The sequence below is a fragment of the Lepidochelys olivacea genome (assembly GCF_965140295.1).
Source record: "Lepidochelys olivacea isolate rLepOli2 genome assembly, chromosome: 1".
Lineage (NCBI taxonomy): Eukaryota > Metazoa > Chordata > Testudines > Cheloniidae > Lepidochelys > Lepidochelys olivacea.
In genome coordinates, this window is record NC_140411.1 from 727,370 (window position 1) to 748,528 (window position 21,159).

Consider the following 21,159-nt stretch of genomic DNA (forward strand, 5'->3'; position numbering starts at 1 on the left):
CCTCTCGCCCCGGGGCTGCGGCAGTGGGGTGGGAGGAGCAGGGCCCCCACGGGTCAGGGGGCAGGATGGGATCTCGCAGAGTCTGGGGCCTGTGGCTGGGTGTGAGCAACGGGGGGGGCCCAGGCTGCCCCACTTGTGACCACCACGACCTCGCGCCTACCCCCGTTCACGTCCACCAGAGACAGCGCGTCCCTCTGCCGGCTGCGGGGGCTGGGCGCGTGCACGGTGGGGGGCTGGGCGCAAGCTGGGGGGGGGCTGGGTGCACGGTGGGGGGCTGGGCGCAAGCTGGGGGGGGCTGGGTGCACAGTGGGGGGCTGGGCGCAAGCTGGGGGGGGCTGGGTGCACAGTGGGGGGCTGGGCGCAAGCTGGGGGGGCTGGGTGCACGGTGGGAGCTGGGCACGCGTGCGGGGCTGTGAGTGAGCACAGTGGGGATGGGCGCCCAGGGGGCTGGGTGTGGGGGAGTCTCATTCAGTGTCTGTGCAGTGCCTGGCCCCCTATCTCACTTGGGGATGTGCCAGCCCAAGCCAGGACTCTGAGCCCTGCTCTCTGCCAGCCCCCCTGCGGCAGAGCGACTGCACCTCCCGCTTTGGCTGGGACAGCCTCTGGCAGAAGTGGGTATCTCTCCTGCTTGCTGCCGACCAAGAGCGAACGGGACAAACTCCCTTTTGTCAGAAAAGTGGGTGCCAGGGGCCCTGGGGGGGGGTGCAGGGAGCCGGGCTGGCTCCGCGGGGGCAGGCCCAGGAAGCCGGGCAGGAGCCACCTGCTGAAGGTGACCCCACCAGACGCACGTCCCAGCCCAGGTGGGTCGCAGCCGGCTCCAAGGGCAGGGCGCTGGGACCGGGGTGCAAACAGCCCCAGGGAGTGGCCCAGCTGGGACAGGAGGGGCTGCAGAGGGCCTCTCACTGGGCTCTCCTTCTCCCCTGTTCTGCCAAGGCCCCCAGGCCCACCCTGGGCAGAACAGGCCCTGCTGGGACCAGAGAGACCTGCACCCGCAGGACCCCCAGCCAACACCCCCTGCCAGGAGGGGTCTCTGCCTCTGGGGATGCATGGGGGGACCTCAGGCTGGAGCAGCCTGGTCCCACCTCCCTGCAGCCCCGGGAGCAAGGGGCTGGGCTGGCCAGAGCCAGGGTCCCCAGGCAGCGAGTCCGTGGCCCCTACCTGATCCAGGGGCCCAGGGGTGATGCTGCCTTCAGCTCGGGCTCGAGGACTGAGCAGCGGGCACCTTCCCCGCTGATATCCCGGCCTTATCTGCTCGCCGAGCACACGTGGAGGGCGGGGGACGGGCTGCCAAGGGCAGAGCTCGGTGCCATGGCTCCTGGCCCAGTGTCTCGGCCCCCCCAGTCCTGGCTCCTTCAGGGGTTCGCTCCCTTCTGTAGCCATTGTGATCCCCGCTGAGCTCCACATCCATCTACCCCGGGATTTACTGACCCCCAGTGACGCCAGCATCAGCCCCCTCGGGGGAGCCAGAGCAGACCCCTGGGGATCCACCGACTCCCAGTGAGGGGAACCCCCCACCTCCCCGGGGATCCACCGACTCCCAGTGAGGGGAACCCCCCCACCTCCCCGGGGATCCATCGACTCCCAGTGAGGGGAACCCCCCACCTCCCCGGGGATCCACCGACTCCCAGTGAGGGGAACCCCCCCACCTCCCCGGGGATCCACCGACTCCCAGTGAGGGGAACCCCCCACCTCCCCGGGGATCCACCGACTCCCAGTGAGGGGAACCCCCCACCTCCCCGGGGATCCACCGACTCCCAGTGAGGGGAACCCCCCCACCTCCCCGGGGATCCACCGACTCCCAGTGAGGGGAACCCCCCACCTCCCCGGGGATCCACCGACTCCCAGTGAGGGGAACCCCCCCACCTCCCCGGGGATCCACCGACTCCCAGTGAGGGGAACCCCCCACCTCCCCGGGGATCCACCGACTCCCAGTGAGGGGAACCCCCCCACCTCCCCGGGGATCCACCGACTCCCAGTGAGGGGAACCCCCCCACCTCCCCGGGGATCCACTGACCCCCCACGCGGGGAACCCCCCCTCCTTTGCGGATCCACTGACCCCCCCGCGAGGGGAACCCACCACTCCCCCTCGGATCCACCAACCCCCAGTGAGGGGAACCCCCCACTTCACTGGGGATCCACTGACCCCCTGTCACAGACTCCCAGGTCATGCCCACTCTTGGCCCCGTGCAGTCCCTGGGGGGAGCCCCCTTCAGTGCGACAGCCCTTCTTGGGGGGCCACTCTCTCAGGGGTCCAGCCCCTCCACCTCCTGGAACTGCACCTCTCTGAGCCTTAGCCCACCTGTCTCTGCCATGGGCCCCCTCAGGGAGCCCCCTCGCTCTGCCCCCCGGAGCCCCCACCCCAGAGGGAATAATGCCCCCCCATTTTCCAGCCCTGAGCGACTCCGGGCCAGCGCCAGCGTACCACAGGAGGGTCCGTGAGTGTCTGAACCCGGCACAGGAAACTGCCCGGCCTCAGGCCTGGCCTCCCCCAGCCCAGCCAGGGGGGCTCTGCCCGCCCCCTCCCCCCGCCGAGCCCCCCATCACCGCCCCCAAGCCCCGCCTCTGCCCTCTGTCTCGGTCGCTGGGCCCCTCCTCCGCCCTTTGTCCCCCCCGCCCTGTGTCCCCACAAGCCCCCCTCCCCTCCCCTCCTTAAACCAGCAACACCCAGGGAAACTGAGTCCCACCCCTCGGCCTGCAAATCCCTGACAACCAAGCACCCCCCACTTCGCCCCCCCGCGGGGGGACCCCCGTCCTGCCCCTGGCGAATGACCCCCAGCCAGACACGCGCGTTGGGAGCGTGGGGGGCCCGCGCCGCCCCCCCGGCCCCTCCGGCCCCCCCAGCTCGCCCGGCCCCCCCCAGCGGGGTCACCCCGCTGCTGGCTCGGGGGCCCGGGCCGGGGGGGCCGGGCTGGGTCCGGGGGGGCCCGGACCTGCCTGCACCGGCCCCGGCAGCCCCCCAGCGCCCACCTGCCCCCCAGCTGCCCCCAGGCGGGGCAAGTCTCTCGGAAGCGGAAGCGGCGGCTCCTCCCCCAGCGCCGAGCCGAGCCGAGCCGAGCCGCGGCAGGTACCGGCCGGGCCGGGGGGGGCGCGGGTCGGGAGGGGGGGGCACCGGGGGGAGCAGGGGGCTCTGGTTCGGGGGGGCCGGGGGGCTGCGGGTCCGGGGGCCGGGGGGGGCGCGGGTCGGGAGTGGGGGGCACCGGGGGGGCTGGGGGGAGCAGGGGGATCTGGTTCGGGAGTGCGGGGGGGCTGCGATTCGGGGGGGCGGGGGGCTGCGGGTCGGGAGTGGGGGGCACCGGGGGGAGCAGGGGGGAGCAGGGGGATCTGGTTCGGGGGGGCGGGGGGCTGTGGGTCGGGAGTGAGGGGGGCCGGGGGGCTGTGGGTCGGGAGTGAAGGGCACCGGGGGGAGCAGGGGGTTGCAGGTCGGGAGTGAGGGGCACCGGGGGGGCTGGGGGGAGCAGGGGGATCTGGTTCGGGAGTGAGGGGGGCGGGGGGCTGTGGGTCGGGAGTGAGGGGGACTGGGGGGAGCAGGGGGCTCTGGTTTGGGGGGGCGGGGGGCTGTGGGTCGGGAGTGAGGGGGGCCGGGGGGCTGTGGGTCGGGAGTGAAGGGCACCGGGGGGAGCAGGGGGTTGCAGGTCGGGAGTGAGGGGCACCGGGGGGGCTGGGGGGAGCAGGGGGCTCTGGTTCGGGAGTGAGGGGGGCCGGGGGGCTGTGGGTCGGGAGTGGGGGGCACTGGGGGGAGCAGGGGGTTGCAGGTCGGGAGTGAGGGGCGCTGTGGGGAGCAGGGGGCTCTGGTTCGGGAGTGAGGGGGGCCGGGGGGCTGTGGGTCGGGAGTGAGGGGTGCAGGGGCCTGCGGGTCGGGAGTGAGGGGCACCAGCGGGGCCAGGGGAGCCCAGGGTGTGGAGTTACGTGTCTGTGGGGCTGTGGGTCAGGCCCTGCCAGGCGTGGGGCACACGTGCGGGTGAGCAGCGCTGGGTGCAGCTTAGCTCTGCGGCTAGTCACCCCCCGTTGGGGCTGGGCTGCGTGGTGGCTGGACTCCTTGGCCATTGACATCCAGACGTGATCCACACGTGGGAGGTTGGGAGGGCGCCTGAGCCCAGCCCATGTGCTGCCGAGCGCCCAGAAACCCCCCCAAAGCAGGGGCAGGCCCAGGAGCCCCGAATCCTGAGCCCTCGGGGGATCACAGTCTGGGCTGCGCTCCTGAGCCTGGCACACGAAGGTCTGACCCGAGCCAGTTTCCCTGGAGTGGGGTGAATTAGCTGCTGGGGCATTTCCCAGGGTCAGCCTGGATTGTCCCCCACAACTGGCTTTGAGTCCCACTGGGACGTTTGCCTAGAACGGCTCTAGTCTGATGGGGGGAATTTGGGGCGTCCTGTGGCCTGTGCTCGGCAGGCGTCAGATCAGCTGATCCCGTCCATCTCGCCTGCCCTTGGGATCTGGTCTGACCCCGCTGCCCTCCCGAGTGACCCCCTCTCCTGTTCCTCTGTCTCCAGGTACTGGGAGTTGGTCCCCCGCAGCACCCCCGCATGGACACGGATGTCCCGGTCCTCAGGGGCACCCTTGGCCTGCAGCTAGAGGGTAAGGGCGCCATCCAGGGGCGCTGTTGGGCCTGTAGAATGGTGCCCAGTGAGCTAGGGGGGCGGATGGGATCCCGGGCTGGACAGGCCGTGAGTCTGATCCAGGAAAGATGGACTATGAATGGACTGAGGTCGGGTTGGCGGGAGGTCTTGAGTGGGGTTCCACGGGGATCGGTTCTGGGGCTGGTCTGTATTAATGAGCTGGATGAGAGAGTGTACTGATCAAATATGCAGATGACACAAACCGGGGGGGGGCGGGGGGGCACCGACACTTTGGAGGATAAAACTAAAATTTTATAGAAAGCCAAGAAAGACAAATGTATGGTGCTCCGCCTAGGGAAGAGAAACCGAACGCACCAATGCAGCCTGGGGGAGAGCTGGCCTGGCAGCAGCGTGGCTGAGGAGCTGGGAGCAGGGGTGGGTCGCAGCCTCCGCACGAGTCAGCCATGTGATGCTGTTAAAAGCAAATGCCTTGTCCGGTTGCAGTAACAGAGGCAGTGTGTGCGAGTCACGGGAGGGCAGAGCACCCACTCTGCTGCTGGCCAGGCCTCGGCTGGAGCACGGTGTCCAGTTTGGTCACCAGTGCCTAGGAAGGATGGAGAGAAACCAGAAAGGATCCAGAGGCGAGTTCAAAGAGGATCCAAGGGGTGGAATACAAGCCATACGAGCAAAGGCTGAAGGAACTGGGTATGTTTAGTCTGGAAGAGAGGAGATTGAGGGGGGACGTGACCACGGTCTTCAGATCCTTGAAAGGACGCCATAGAAACATGGAGAAAAATTGTTCTCTCTGGCCACAGAGGGCAGGACAGGAGGCGATGGGATCAAACTCCAGCAGAGCAGGTTTAGATGAAGTCTCAGGAAGAACTTTCTAACTGTAAGACCAGGAGGACAATGGACCAGACGCCTCGGGAGGTCAGGGAAGCTCCCTCAGTGGAGGCTTTCCAGAAGAGGCTGGGTCTGTCTGGGATCGGTCAGAACCAACCAATCCTGCATCATCTCAGCAGGGCCAGACTAGCTGACCCCTGCGGTCCCTTCTAGCCCTGTGGGGCGGTGGTTCTAGGACAGGATGCCCGGGTAGATGGGCCTGTTGCCCAAGCTGCTACAGCACTTCCAGGGTCCCTGGCCACCTCTGGCAGGCTTGGATCGCAGAGGTGCCATTGTGCACAGGGCCCCCGGTGTGAGCAGAGGCCGAGGGTGCCCGTCCTGGAGATGCCCGGGGTGCCCGCACTGGGGTGCCTGGCCAGGGTGTGGTTGCATTCAGCAGCTTCCCTCATCCCCCATGGCTGAGCGTCACCCGGCCCTGGGCTCTCGCAGTTCGGTCGTGTGCCCCTACCCTGGCTGAGGGAGCCTGGCGGGGCCTGAGGCCAGGAGCTGGGCTGTCAGGGCATGTGGTTCTGGATATACCGTGTATATATCCCAGTATATTGCAGCCAATGCAGCGTGTCTGATTACCTGCCTTGTAGGCGTATGTGTGCATTCGGTGAAAGGAGCTCCTGGCCCTCAGAGACCGCGTACGGGCTTTGGAGACCAGGCTGGCTGAGCTGGGAGAGAGAGAGAGATACATAGATGAGACTTTTTGGGATGCAGTAGAACGGTCCCACCCCCGGTCTGACAGCCTCTGTGCTGTTGAGGAGCATGAAAGTCTCAGGGAAGGAGAACATCCAACTGGAGCAGAGGGAAATGATCCCATAGTTGGGACCTTCCTTCCAGATGATGTTATGTATCCTTCTTGTACTGGGGGATTCGATCATTAGAAACATAGATAGCTGGGTTTGCGATGACTGGGAGAGCCGCATGGTGACTTGCCTGCCTGGTGCGAAGGTTGCAGATCTCTCGAGACATCTTGATAGACTTATGAGTAGAGCTGGGGAGAAGCCAGTGGTCATGGTACATGGAGGTACCAATGACATAGGGAAGGGTAGGAGAGAGGTCCTGGAGGCCAGATTTAGGCTGCTAGGTAAGAGATTGAAGTCCAGGATCTCCATGGTAGCATTCAGGACCAGGTAGACAGGCAGAATTGCAGGGTCTTAATGCCTGGGTGAGACCATGGTGTAGGGAGGAGGGATTTAGATTTATTAGGAACTGGGGAACCTTTGGGGAAAGGAGGAGCCTATACAGGAAGGATGGGCTCCACCTAAACCAAAACAGAACCAGATTGCTGGCACTTAACATTAAAAAGGTCGTAGAGCAGTTTTTAAACTAAGGGCTGGGGAAAGCGGACAGGTGTGGAGGAACATGTGGTTTGAACAGTGACATCCCTTAGGGGAGGCTCTATTAATGGAGATTTTCTATGTCCTAGTAAGGAGGAGAGGATGGAAGATGATAAAATATGTGTAGGATCTGATGAGAAACAGTCAAATGAAAAAGAGTCCCTTTCAATTACATTGTGTAATGGCAGACAGCTAAAAAGTGACAAGTTTTTAAAGTGCTTATATACAATGCTAGAAGTCTAAATAATAAGATGGGTGAACTAGAGTGCCTCGTATTAAATGAGGATATTGATATAATAGGCATCACAGAAACTTGGTGGAATGAGGATAATCAATGGGACACAGTAATACCAAGGTACAAAACATATCGGAAGGACAGAGCAGGTCCTGCTGGTGGGAGAGGGGCACTGTATGTGAAAGAAAGCGTAGAATCTAATGAAATAAAAATCTTAAATGAACCCAACTGTGCCATAGAGTCTCGATGGATCGTAATTCCAGGCTCTAATAATAAGACGAGAGCAGGAGGGATCTGTTATCAACCAGGATGGTGATAGTGACTGTGAAATGCTCAGCGAGATTAGAGAGGCTAAAAAATAAAAAACTCACTAATAATAATAATAATAAATAATAATGGGGGATTTCAGCTACCCCCATATTGACTGGGTCCATGTCACCTCAGGACGGGATGCAGAGAGGAAGTTTCTTGACGCCTTAAATGGCAGCTTCTTGGAGCAGCTGGTCCTGGAACCCACCAGAGGAGAGGCAATTCTTGATTTAGTCCTAAGTGGAGCCCAGGATCTGGTCCAAGAGGTGAATACGGCTGGACTGCTTGGTAACTGTGACCACAATATAATTAAATTTAACATCCCGGGGTGGGGAAAACACCCCAGTGGCCCAACCCTCTAGCATTTAATTTCAGAAAGGGGAACTACACAAAAATGAGGAGGTTAGTTAAACAGAAATTAAAAGGTTCAGCGCCAAAAGTAAAATTCCTGAAAGCTGCATGGAAACTTTTTAAAGACACCATAACAGAGGCTCAACTTAAGTGTATACCCCAAATTAGAAAACATAGTAAGAGAACCAAAAAAGTGTCCCCGTGGCTAACAACAAAGTAAAAGAAGCAGGGAGAGGCAAAAAGGCATCCTTGAAGAAGTGGAAGTTAAATCCTAGTGAGGAAAATAGAAAAGAGCATAAACACTGGCTAGTGAAGTGGAAGAACATAATTAGGAAGGCCAAAAAAAATTTTGAAGAACAGCTAGCCAAATTCTTTTCAGGTGACAAATCTGAGGAACTGTCCCAGATTGAGGTGTCATTAGAGGAGGTTTGGGAACAAATTGATAAACTAAACAGGAATAAATCATCAGGACCCGATGGGATTCACCCAAGAGTTCTGAAGGGACTCAAATGTGAAATTGCAGGACGACTAACTGTAGACTATAACCTATCATTTAAATCAGCTTCTGTCCCAGATGGCTGGAGGATAGCTAATGTGACGCCAATTTTTAAAAAGGGCTCCAGAGGTGATTCCAGCTATTACAGGCTAGTAAGCCTCACTTCAGTACTGGGCAAACTGGTTGAAACTATCGTAAAGAACAAAATTGTCAGACACAGAGATGAACACAATTTATTGGGAAAGAGTCAATATGGTTTTTGTAAAGGGAAATCATGCCTCACCAATCTCCTAGAATTCTTTGACCCTACGAAGCCAGGCAGGACTCTGGGGAAATCTCCTCTCTGGGAGCAGCCTATCCCCAGGGCAAACAGCTCACCCAGCTTCCACCTTCCTGGGCCTGACCTCGGAGCATTCAGCATCCTCTGCCCCTCCGTGTGCTTCCCCCAGCGAGTCCGCCCAGGCGGGGTTCTGGGGAAGCCAGAGGGTCCTGCCCCCCAACTCCGCAGTCAGACGTGACTTCAGCCAGCCAGTAAAATACAGGTTTATTAGATGACAGGAACATGGTCTAACACAGAGCTTGCAGGTGCAGAGAACAGGACCCCTCAGCTGGGTCCATTTTGGGGGGCAGTGAGCCAGACAACCCCGTCTGCCCTTCACTCCATGTCCCCAGCCAGCCCCAAACTGCCTTCCCCTCCAGCCCCCCCTCCTCTGGGCTTTGTCCCTTTCTGGGCCAGGAGGGCACCTGATTACTTTGTTCTCCAACCCTTTAGCTCTCACCTTGCAGGGGGAAGGGCCCAGGCCATCAGTTGCCAGGAAACAGGGTGTCGGCCATTCTCTGTGTCCAGACCCCTGCACACCCCTGCCCTCTATGGCTCTGCAACGATCATACACCCTTATCCCACCCCCTAGATACTTAAGAACTGCCTAGGGGAAACTGAGACACCCCCACACTATTCAGAGGAAACATTAAGAATAGTCCCACTAGTGAAAAAGTTTTTCCTAATATCCAACCTAAACCTCCCCCACTGCAACTTGAGACAGTTACTCCTTGTTCTGTCATCAGCTACCACCGAGAACAGTCTAGATCCATCCTCTTTGGAACCCCCTTTCAGGTAGTTGAAAGCAGCTATCAAATCCCCCCTCATTCTTCTCTTCTGCAGGCTAAACAATCCCAGCTCCCTCAGCCTCTCCTCATAAGTCATGTGCTCCAGTCCCCTAATCATTTTTGTTGCCCTCCGCTGGACTCTCTCCAATTTTTCCACATCCTTCTTGTAGTGTGGGGCCCAAAACTGGACACAGTACTCCAGATGAGGCCTCACCAATGTCGAATAGAGGGGAACAATCACATCCCTCGATCTGCTGGCAATGCCCCTACTTATACATCCCAAAATGCCATTGGCCTTCTTGGCAACAAGGGCACACTGCTGACTCATATCCAGCTTCTCGTCCACTGTCACCCCTAGGTCCTTTTCCGCAGAACTGCTGCCTAGCCATTCGGTCCCTAGTCTGTAGCGGTGCATTGGGTTCTTCCGTCCTAAGTGCAGGACTCTGCACTTGTCCTTGTTGAACCTCATCAGATTTCTTTTGGCCCAATCCTCCAATTTGTCAAGGTCCCTCTGTATCCTATCCCTCCCCTCCAGCATATCTACCACTCCTCCCAGTTTAGTGTCACCTGCAAACTTGCTGAGGGTGCAATCCACACCATCCTCCAGATCGTTAATGAGGATATTGAACAAAACCGGCCCCAGGACCGACCCTTGGGGCACTCCACTTGATACCGGCTGCCAACTAGACATGGAGCCATCACTACCCGTTTCAGGTTTCAGGTTGGAAAAGAGACAGCTAAGGGGAGATATGATTGAGGGCTATGAAATCATGGCTGGTGCAGAGAAAGTGAATAAGGAAGTGTTGTTTACTCCTCATACAACAAGAACTAGGTGTCAAGTATCAGGGGGTAGCCGTGTTTGTCTGTATCCACAAAAAGAACAAGGAGTCTGGTGACACATTAAAGACTAACAGATTTATTTGGGCATAAGCTTTCATAGGTAAAAAACCACTAGTGGTCACCAAATGAAATTAACAGGCAGCAGGTTTAAAACAAACAAAAGGAAGTATTTCTTCACGTAACACACAGTCAACCTGTGGAACTCCTTGCCAGAGGATCGTGTGACCATAACAGGGTTCAAGAGAAGAATTAGATACATTCATGGAGGATAGGTCCATCAATGGCTATCAACCAGGATTGGCAGGGATGGTGTCTCTAGCCTCTGTTTGCCAGAGCTGGGAGTGGGCGACAGGGGATGGGTCACTTGATGATCCCCTGTTCTGTTCACTCCCTCTGGGGCACCTGGCAGTGGCCACTGTCGGGAGACAGGACACTTGGCTAGATGGACCTTTGCTCTGACCCAGTAGGACTATTCTTGTGTTGTTATGGATGTGCCCCTGGCTGGCTGCACCCAGGGCCAGGCCCAGCCGTGTGCTCTGTGCCGGGCCAGCCTTCACGCCAGCATCTCTCCCTTCCCAGGGTGCCTGGGGCCATGTCGCGGCCGCTGAGCCAGAGGAGCGACCTGGCCAATGACAACAGCTGCCCGGGGCTGAGCTTGGCGCTGCGGGTGCCCCACAGCGAGCTGCTGAATGGCATGCTGCCGTGCCAGGCCTCGCCCCCGGGGCACAGGCCCTGCGCCTGCCCCGCCCTCCACAGCGCCCTGGGTCCGGGCCCCCCGCCTGCGGAGGAGCCCGCCAACGCCAAGTGGGTGAAGGACGGGCAGAACCAGCTGCTCCAGGCGGCCGAGCAGGACCAGAACCGCAACGAGCTTGGCCCTCTGGCCACGGAGCTGCTCAGTGACCTGCCCCTGGGGGGCCCGGAGGAGGAGGAGGAGGACGCCGACTCCACCCCGGTACAGAGCGACCCCATCACGGCTGAGTCGGAGCAGAGCTCGGAGCGTGTGCCCCGCGAGCCCGGCAAGAACGCCAGCCTGCTCTTCGGCCCGCGGGCCAGTGCCACCAGCGACGAGGATTCCAGCTGGGCCACGCTGAGCCAGGGCAGCCCGGCCTGCAGCTCCCCCGACGACACAGGTAGGGGCAGGCCGGGGCCCACGGGCTCGCTCAGCTCCTCTGCCGGCCCGGCACTGGGGGGCAGAACTGCCAGACGCTGCGGGGACGGGGGGAAGCTCTGCAGGGGCGGATGGATGGAGGGGGCGGAGCTCTGCAGGGGCGGATGGATGGAGGGGGCGGAGCTCTGCGCGGGCGGTTGGATGGAGGGGGCGGAGCTCTGCGCGGGCGGTTGGATGGAGGGGGCGGAGCTCTGCGCGGGCGGTTGGATGGAGGGGGCGGAGCTCTGCAGGGGTGGTTGGATGGAGGGGGCGGAGCTCTGCGCGGGCGGTTGGATGGAGGGGGCGGAGCTCTGCGCGGGCGGTTGGATGGAGGGGGCGGAGCTCTGCGCGGGCGGTTGGATGGAGGGGGCGGAGCTCTGCGCGGGCGGTTGGATGGAGGGGGCGGAGCTCTGCGCGGGCGGATGGATGGAGGGGGCGGAGCTCTGCACGGGCGGTTGGATGGCGGGGGCGGATCTCTGCGTGGGCGGATGGATGGAGGGGGCGGAGCTCTGCAGGGGCGGATGGATGGAGGGGGCGGAGCTCTGCGTGGGCAGATGGATGGAGGGGGCGGAGCTCTGCAGGGGCGGAGCTCTGCGCGGGCGGTTGGATGGCGGGGGTGGATCTCTGCGCGGGCGGATGGATGGAGGGGGCGGAGCTCTGCAGGGGCGGATGGATGGAGGGGGCGGAGCTCTGCGCGGGCGGATGGATGGAGGGGGCGGAGCTCTACACGGGTGGTTGGATGGAGGGGGCGGAGCTCTGCACGGGCGGATGGATGGAGGGGGCGGAGCTCTGCGCGGGCGGATGGATGGAGGGGGCGGAGCTCTGCGCGGGCAGATGGATGGAGGGGGCGGAGCTCTGCGCGGGCGGTTGGATGGAGGGGGCGGAGCTCTGCGCGGGCGGTTGGATGGCGGGGGTGGAGCTCTGCAGGGGCGGATGGATGGAGGAGGCGGAGCTCTGCAGGGGCGGATGGATGGAGGAGGCGGAGCTCTGCGCGGGCAGATGGATGGAGGGGGTGGAGCTTTGCACGGGCGGTTGGATGGAGGGGGCGGAGCTCTGCGCGGGCGGTTGGATGGAGGGGGCGGAGCTCTGCGCGGGCGGTTGGATGGAGGGGGCGGAGCTCTGCGCGGGCGGTTGGATGGAGGGGGCGGAGCTCTGCGCGGGCGGTTGGATGGAGGGGGCGGAGCTCTGCGCGGGCGGATGGATGGAGGGGGCGGAGCTCTGCAGGGGCGGATGGATGGAGGAGGCGGAGCTCTGCGCGGGCGGTTGGATGGAGGGGGCGGAGCTCTGCGCGGGCGGATGGATGGAGGGGGCGGAGCTCTGCGCGGGCGGATGGATGGAGGGGGCGGAGCTCTGCGCGGGCGGATGGATGGAGGGGGCGGAGCTCTGCGCGGGCGGATGGATGGAGGGGGCGGAGCTCTGCACGGGCGGTTGGATGGAGGGGGCGGAGCTCTGCGCGGGCGGATGGATGGAGGGGGCGGAGCTCTGCAGGGGCGGATGGATGGAGGAGGCGGAGCTCTGCACGGGCGGATGGATGGAGGGGGCGGAGCTCTGCGCGGGCGGTTGGATGGAGGGGGCGGAGCTCTGCGCGGGCAGATGGATGGAGGGGGCGGAGCTCTGCGCGGGCGGTTGGATGGAGGGGGCGGAGCTCTGCACGGGCGGTTGGATGGAGGGGGCGGAGCTCTGCGCGGGCGGATGGATGGAGGGGGCGGAGCTCTGCGCGGGCGGATGGATGGAGGGGGCGGAGCTCTGCGCGGGCGGTTGGATGGAGGGGGCGGAGCTCTGCGCGGGCGGTTGGATGGAGGGGGCGGAGCTCTGCGCGGGCGGTTGGATGGAGGGGGCGGAGCTCTGCGCGGGCGGTTGGATGGCGGGGGTGGAGCTCTGCAGGGGCGGATGGATGGAGGAGGCGGAGCTCTGCAGGGGCGGATGGATGGAGGAGGCGGAGCTCTGCGCGGGCGGATGGATGGAGGGGGTGGAGCTTTGCACGGGCGGTTGGATGGAGGGGGCGGAGCTCTGCGCGGGCGGTTGGATGGAGGGGGCGGAGCTCTGCGCGGGCGGTTGGATGGAGGGGGCGGAGCTCTGCGCGGGCGGTTGGATGGAGGGGGCGGAGCTCTGCGCGGGCGGTTGGATGGAGGGGGCGGAGCTCTGCGCGGGCGGATGGATGGAGGGGGCGGAGCTCTGCAGGGGCGGATGGATGGAGGAGGCGGAGCTCTGCGCGGGCAGATGGATGGAGGGGGTGGAGCTCTGCACGGGTGGTTGGATGGAGGGGGCGGAGCTCTGCGCGGGCGGATGGATGGAGGGGGCGGAGCTCTGCAGGGGCGGATGGATGGAGGAGGCGGAGCTCTGCGCGGGCGGTTGGATGGAGGGGGCGGAGCTCTGCGCGGGCGGATGGATGGAGGGGGCGGAGCTCTGCGCGGGCGGATGGATGGAGGGGGCGGAGCTCTGCGCGGGCGGATGGATGGAGGGGGCGGAGCTCTGCGCGGGCGGATGGATGGAGGGGGCGGAGCTCTGCGCGGGCGGATGGATGGAGGGGGCGGAGCTCTGCACGGGCGGTTGGATGGAGGGGGCGGAGCTCTGCGCGGGCGGATGGATGGAGGGGGCGGAGCTCTGCGCGGGCGGATGGATGGAGGGGGCGGAGCTCTGCGCGGGCGGATGGATGGAGGGGGCGGAGCTCTGCGCGGGCGGTTGGATGGAGGGGGCGGAGCTCTGCGCGGGCGGATGGATGGAGGGGGCGGAGCTCTGCGCGGGCGGATGGATGGAGGGGGCGGAGCTCTGCGCGGGCGGTTGGATGGAGGGGGCGGAGCTCTGCGCGGGCGGATGGATGGAGGGGGCGGAGCTCTGCGCGGGCGGTTGGATGGAGGGGGCGGAGCTCTGCGCGGGCGGATGGATGGAGGGGGCGGAGCTCTGCACGGGCGGTTGGATGGAGGGGGCGGAGCTCTGCGCGGGCGGATGGATGGAGGGGGCGGAGCTCTGCACGGGCGGATGGATGGAGGGGGCGGAGCTCTGCACGGGCGGATGGATGGAGGGGGCGGAGCTTTGCGCGGGCAGATGGATGGAGGGGGCGGAGCTTTGCGCGGGCGGTTGGATGGAGGGAGCGGAGCTCTGCGCGGGCGGTTGGATGGAGGGGCGGAGCTCTGCGCGGGCGGATGGACAGATCAATGGGGGTGTCCCTGCCAGGCCCATGGGGGGGACCCCTGTACTGGGCTGGGCCCCGGGCGCCCATAACTCACAGGGGAGGCCCGTGGCCTCCGAGGCTGGGCCGTTGACACCTGCGACCCGTCTCTGTCAGGGGCTCCCTGCTGCGAATCCAGCCTGGCCAGGCCCCGGCGAGGGGCTGGTGCGTCCCCGTCAGGGCGCGATGCTCCCCGGGACCCTGGCAGGTCCCCCTTGACCAGTCACCTGGCTACTGGCTGCCAGGGCACCGTGACAGCGAGGGGGGCTCTCTCTGGGGTTCGGCCCCCTGGGAACCTCCAGCACGCCTGACTCTGCCGGGGTCCCCACAGGGAGCCCCAGGCTGGGGGTGCCGGCCCTGCCCTGAGTGACGCCAGGCAGGACTCTGGGGCAGCGTCCCCCCTCAGGGCATCTGCCCCAGGACAACGACCCCTTCCCCCCACATCCTGCTGCCCCCCCATATGGACCACCTCCCACTGCCCAGTCAGTGGCGGGGGGGTGCTGTGACCTGGCCAGCCGCATGGAGCGGGGGGCACAGGGCCGCAGCACCCACCGTAGGAGCTGGGGCCCCGGCAGTCTCTGGCCAGCTTCACCAGAGGAGTCGCCTCGCTGAGTAGGTGGGAGGGGGAGCTGTGTCAGGACTCCTGGGTCCCTTCCAGATCAGACAGGAGCCATGGACCTTACCCCACTCCCCCACAGGACTGGTGCCCCCCAGAGGGGACAGGCCTCATGTCCCATTCCTTGCCCCACAGCCAGCCAGTCCCCACCCTGGGCCTGGATGAGGGATGGGGGCCCCTAGAGGGACACTGGCAGAGCTGGGGGAGCCCAGGGCTGTGGGTTGGGAGTGAGGGGCAGCGGCAGGGCGGGGGGCGGGGGGGGGCAGATGCTATGTGGGGCACAGGAGTAGTTACATGAGAACGGCCGGACTGGGTCAGCCTGACGGTCCGTCCAGCCCAGGTCCCGTCCCCGTCCCCCTGTGCTGCAGCAGGGACTGAGGGGGGTGGATTGACTTGGGGGTGTCACAGGGGAGTTTTGCTGGGACTGTCTCCACTGGGGATGGGATAGCGGGGGGGGGCGTCACTGGAGGGACGATACCTGAGCCTGTCACCTGAGCCGGGAGGGGGGTGCAGGGTCGTGACTCCCCCTCACTCTGTGACACCCCAGTTCCCAGCTTCTGGCAAACAGAGGCTAGGGACACCCCTGGGCCGGCCTGTCCCCCCGAGAGCACGGAGCCCCCCCGGGCCGGCCTGTCCCCCCGAGAGCATGGAGGCCCCCTGGGCTGGCCTGTCCCCCCCAGAGCACGGAGCCCCCCCGGACTGGCCTGTCCCACCACAGCACAGAGTCCCTGGGCCGGCCTGTCCCCCCCAGAGCATGGAGCCGCCCCGGGCCGGCCTGTCCCCCCAGAGCACGGAGCTGCCCCAGGCTGGCCTGTCCCCCCGAGAGCACGGAGGCCCCCTGGGCTGGCCTGTCCCCCCCAGAGCACGGAGCCCCCGGGCCGGCCTGTCCCCCCCAGAGCACGGAGCCCCCAGGCTGGCCTGTCCCCCCCAGAGCACGGAGGCCCCCCGGCCGGCCTGTCACCCCAGAGCACGGAGCCCCCAGGCTGGCCTGTGCCCCCCCAGAGCACGGAGCCCCCAGGCTGGCCTGTCCCCCCCAGAGCACGGAGGCCCCCTGGGCTGGCCTGTGCCCCCCCAGAGCACGGAGCCCCCAGGCTGGCCTGTCCCCCCCAGAGCACGGAGGCCCCCTGGGCTGGCCTGTCCCCCCAGAGCACGGAGCCCCCCCGGCTGGCCTGTCTCCCCCAGAGCACGGAGCCGCCCCAGGCTGGCCTGTCCCCCCCAGAGCACGGAGCCCCCAGGCTGGCCTGTCCCCCCCGGGCCGGCCTGTCCCCCCCAGAGCACGGAGCCCCCGGGCCGGCCTGTCCCCCCCAGAGCACGGAGGCCCCCTGGGCTGGCCTGTCCCCCCCAGAGCACGGAGCCCCCCCGGACTGGCCTGTCCCACCACAGCACAGAGTCCCTGGGCCGGCCTGTCCCCCCCAGAGCATGGAGCCGCCCCGGGCCGGCCTGTCCCCCCAGAGCACGGAGCTGCCCCAGGCTGGCCTGTCCCCGCCAGAGCACGGAGGCCCCCTGGGCTGGCCTGTCCCCCCAGAGCACGGAGCCCCCCCGGTCGGCCTGTCCCCCCAGAGCACGGAGCCCCCAGGCCGGCCTGTCCCCCCCAGAGCACGGAGCCCCCCTGGACTGGCCTGTCCCACCACAGCACAGAGTCCCCGGGCCGGCCTGTCCCCCCCAGAGCAGGGAGCCCCCAGTGCAAACCAGCCGATGCTCCTTTGCCCCGAAGGCGACCCAGACCCCCCCACTGAGCTCCGTTCGAGGGGGGCGAGGGCGGTGTGTGGATGCCAGCTGCAGCGAGCTCCATGCAGCTCGCAGGGCCCCCGCCCCGGGGGAGGCAGCCGGAGGCACCGGGGAGGGCACGGTGCTGCGCAGAGCCAGGCAGGAGGCTGTTTACGCTGCTCCCGGCCAGCTGTGCCCACGGGGGCGGGTGGCACCGGCTGTCAGCACCACGTACAGCTCGGATCCCTGCCAGGCCGTCGCTCGCTGGCTGCTCGCCCAGGAAGGGAGCCGGGAGCGGGGCACAGCCAGGCTCTGGGAGCGACCACGGACGCTGCCCGCCTGCCCCCAGCACCAGAGGAGCCCCGGGCAGGGTGAGCTCTCGGGAGCTGCGTCTCGGGGCCTGGGCTTGTTTGCAGGCTGCTTTGGGGCCAAGGCCCAGGGCTCAGACCCGGGCCATGGGCTGGGTGCAGGGCCGGGCTCTGCCGGGGCGTCCGGTGTGATCCTCAGGCCCTCTGCCCCCCACATCTGTCTGGGTGTGCAGGGACTGTCCACAGAGACTGTACAGTGCCCGGGGCGTCGGCTGGGGGGCTCTGTGGGGTGCCTGGCATGTCGGGGCCCTGAGCTCAGTGTGTGGGGGGGGTCTGTGTCTGGGGGGAGGGTCTGTGTCTATGGCGCCTTAAGGACAAAGGAGCGTCGGCTGGTTTGCGCTGGGGGCTCCGTGCTCTGGGGGTGTCATGGAGCGTGGGGGAGTTGGGCCCTGCACCCCCCACTTCCTGCGATTCCCCGGGACTCTCAGCCAGCCACTAACACAGAAGGTTTATGAGACGACAGGAACATGGTCCAAACCAGAGCTTGTAGGTACAGAGAACAGGACCCCTCAGCCGGGTCCGTCTTGGGGGGCGGTGAGCCCAGAGCCCCAACTGGGTCTCCCTCCGTTTCCCCAGCCAGCTCCAAACTGAAACTCTCCAGCCCCTCCTCTGGCCTTTCTCTCTCTCCCCGGCCAAGAGGCCACCTGATCCCTTTGTTCTCCAGCCCCTTCAGTCAGCACCAGGCCATCGGTGGCCAGGAGACAGGGTGTCGGCCATTCTCTGTGCAGACACCATCCCACTGGCCCTCTAGGGCTCTGCAACAATCACACCCCCTTATCGCACCAGCTAGAGACTTAAGAAATGCCGAGGGGAAACCGAGACACCCACACAGTATTCAGAGAAAACATTGAGAACATTCCCACTTCGTCACAGGGGGGACCGGCTGGCTCGGGGGCTCTGTGCTCTGGGGGGACAGGCCGGCCAAGAAAGGGCTGGAAGCTGAATCCAGGGACATGCCTGGTCAGTGGAACCGTCCGTCACAGCTCCACCAGCCCTTGCCCAGCTCCACCGGTCCAGTGCCCTTGCCCGGCTCCAGGACAGGCCCTGGCAGGCCCCCTGCAGGCGTCAGCCCCTTCTGGGTCACACTCGCTGGGGTCAGCCCCTCGCCTCAGAGCCCCCAGCCCCCACCTCACGCCGGGAGCTCCCTCGGTGAGTCCCCCTGGGTGGGACCCCCGTGGGAGACTTGTACCCCAAGGGAGCCAGGCACCCCCCTGCCTGACTCTGCAGTGACTCAGCCAGCGGGTAACAGCAGGGGGGTGCCTGGGGGTCTGGATCCAGCGCAGAGAGTTAGAGCCTGGGCCAGCCGGGTTGGATCAGAGCCCCCTGGCCTCTCTGTAATCCCCATCCAGGAGCTTCTCCTCCTTCTGGCAGCCCCCCACTTCCCAACCCCTCTCCCCGGCCCCTCCTCCGCCCTTTGCTCTCCGGCTGGTCACAGGGGCTGGCTCCCTGCCGAGCGGGACCCATCCCTGGTTGTTAGTCGCTAGGTGCCAAATGTCCGGGCAGTTGGAGGGGCCGTTGTCTTGTGGGGCTCCCCATGGCCGTGGGCCCCAGGCAGCCAGGCGCTGTCACAGCCGATCTCTGGGTCTCTGCCAACCACGTTTCCCCACCTAGTGAGGATGTTATGGAAAGTCCCCCTGTGTCGCTGGCCCTGGTGCCCCTCAAGCCGGGCTGGAGGCCTTCCGGGAAGAGGATTCAGCCCAACCCGGGTCTCTGGGCTCAGTGCAGGGGGACAACGCGGGCGTTTGTTGGCAATATTTGTATGAAGCCTTGGTGTGCCTCAGTTTCCCCGGCGTGCCTCGTTTCCCGGGCGGGAGGGAAGGGACTGAGTTTGCTCTTGGGGAGGCGAAGGAACGCAGGTGCGGGTCACCTGCTTGTCTGGGGGGACTGAGGAGTCATTAAAGTGCTTGAAACTCACCCAAATTGACAAGTGCCCATCCCATGGGGGGATGCAGAGGACAAAGGCTGGTGGAGGGGCTGCAGCTCTGGGTGGGGGAGGGGGCCCTGCAGCCCTGGCTGGGTTTGGGGGAGGGGGCCCTGCAGCTGCTGGCGGGGTGGGGGGGCTGCAGCCCCGGCTGGGTTTGTCGGTCTGTCCCTGTGGGTGGGGCAGCCCATGGCAGGAGCTGCTCGTCAGTGCTGGGCCGTGCGGGGGGAGGGGCAGGTGGCTGCGTCCCCCTTGCTCATGGGGAGGCTGAGCTGGGACGCATTCGGCCCAGTGATCACTATCACTGTGGGCTCGGCTGGGGCTGGCCGGTGCCCGGCTCGGCTGGGTCTGGGCTTGTCTGGGTCTGGTGTCTGGCTTGGCTGGGTCTGGGCTCGGCTGGGTCTGGACTTGTCTGGGTCTGGTGCCTGGCTCGGCTGGGTCTGGGCTTGTCTGGGTCTGGTGCCTGGCTCGGCTGGGTCTGGTGCCTGGCTCGGCTGCGTCTGGGCTCGCCTGGGTCTGGCTGGTGCCCGGCTCGTCTGGGTCTGGTGCCCGGCTCGTCTGGGTCTGGTGCCCGGCTTGGCTGGGTCTGGCCGGTGCCCGGCTTGGCTGGGTCTGTGCTTGGCTGGGTCTGGCTGGTGCCCGGCTCGTCTGGGTCTGGTGCCCGGCTCGGCTGGGTCTGGCTGGTGCCCGGCTTAATCATAGAATCATAGAATCATAGAATATCAGGGTTGGAAGGGACCCCAGAAGGTCATCTAGTCCAACCCCCTGCTCAAAGCAGGACCAATTCCCAGTTAAATCATCCCAGCCAGGGCTTTGTCAAGCCTGACCTTAAAAACGTCTAAGGAAGGAGATTCTACCACCTCCCTAGGTAACGCATTCCAGTGTTTCACCACCCTCTTAGTGAAAAAGTTTTTCCTAATATCCAATCTAAACCTCCCCCACTGCAACTTGAGACCATTACTCCTCGTTCTGTCATCTGCTACCATTGAGAACAGTCTAGAGCCATCCTCTTTGGAACCCCCTTTCAGGTAGTTGAAAGCAGCTATCAAATCCCCCCTCATTCTTCTCTTCTGCAGACTAAACAATCCCAGCTCCCTCAGCCTCTCCTCATAACTCATGTGTTCCAGTCCCCTAATCATTTTTGTTGCCCTTCGCTGGACTCTCTCCAATTTATCCACATCCTTCTTGAAGTGTGGGGCCCAAAACTGGACACAGTACTCCAGATGAGGCCTCACCAATGTCGAATAGAGGGGAACGATCACGTCCCTCGATCTGCTCGCTATGCCCCTACTTATACATCCCAAAATGCCATTGGCCTTCTTGGCAACAAGGGCACACTGCTGACTCATATCCAGCTTCTCGTCCACTGTCACCCCTAGGTCCTTTTCCGCAGAACTGCTGCCTAGCCATTCGGTCCCTAGTCTGTAGCTGTGCATTGGGTTCTTCCGTCCTAAGTGCAGGACCCTGCACTTATCCTTATTGAACCTCATCAGATTCCTTTTGGCCCAATCTTCCAATTGGTCTAGGTCCCTCTGTATCCTATCCCTCCCCTCCAGCGTATCTACCACTCCTCCCAGTTTAGTATCATCCGCAAATTTGCTGAGAGTGCAATCCACACCATCCTCCAGATCATTTATGAAGATATTGAATAAAACCGGCCCCAGGACCGACCCTTGGGGCACTCCACTTGATACCGGCTTCCAACTAGACATGGAGCCATTGATCACTACCCGTTGAGCCCGACAATTTAGCCAGCTTTCTACCCACCTTATAATGCATTCATCCAGCCCATACTTCCTTAACTTGCTGACCAGAATACTATGGGAGACCGTGTCAAAAGCTTTGCTAAAGTCAAGAAACAATACATCCACTGCTTTCCCTTCATCAACAGAACCAGTAATCTCATCATAAAAGGCGATTAGATTAGCAGGGGGCAGGCGATTAGATTAGGCTTGGCTGGGTCTGTGCTTGGCTGGGTCTGGCCGGTGCCCGGCTTGGCTGGGTCTGTGCTTGGCTGGGTCTGGCTGGTGCCCGGCTCGGCTGGGTGTGGCTGGGGGGGACGACAAGGGGACTGTGTCGTAGGCAGAGGCTCGGAGACGTCTGACTTGG

The 21,159-nt window shown here is 64.1% G+C and overlaps 2 protein-coding genes across 3 annotated transcripts in view; one reads left to right on the plus strand and one right to left on the minus strand.

The window, feature by feature from the left end:
* Positions 1-362: 362 nt before the first annotated feature.
* LOC311519441 (uncharacterized protein) lies at positions 363-1,973 on the minus strand. The gene is made up of 2 exons (XM_084625934.1): positions 1,603-1,973; positions 363-1,559 (listed from the first exon to the last, which is right to left on the minus strand). The coding sequence occupies exon 2, from the start codon at positions 1,444-1,446 to the stop codon at positions 469-471; it is 978 nt and encodes a 325-aa protein (XP_084482060.1). The 5' UTR covers positions 1,447-1,559; positions 1,603-1,973; the 3' UTR covers positions 363-468.
* Positions 1,974-2,929: 956 nt separating this feature from the next.
* Positions 2,930-21,159, plus strand: part of APBB1 (amyloid beta precursor protein binding family B member 1) — a 39,223-nt gene continuing 20,993 nt past the window's right edge. The window contains exons 1-3 of one of the 2 annotated variants that reach the window (XM_084648354.1): positions 2,930-3,064; positions 4,491-4,575; positions 10,702-11,252. In XM_084648354.1, coding sequence (XP_084504480.1) covers positions 10,715-11,252 — 538 coding nt within the window. In that variant the 5' untranslated portion in view covers positions 2,930-3,064; positions 4,491-4,575; positions 10,702-10,714. Of the gene's footprint in view, positions 3,065-4,490; positions 4,576-7,482; positions 7,595-10,701; positions 11,253-21,159 lie in introns of those variants that run through there. The other variant, XM_084648355.1, reaches the window with a different exon arrangement.

Excerpts from the sequence above, each read along its gene's own strand:
- LOC311519441 (XM_084625934.1), bottom strand. The coding sequence starts at position 1,446 with ATGCTGGCGTCACTGGGGGTCAGTAAATCCCGGGGTAGATGGATGTGG.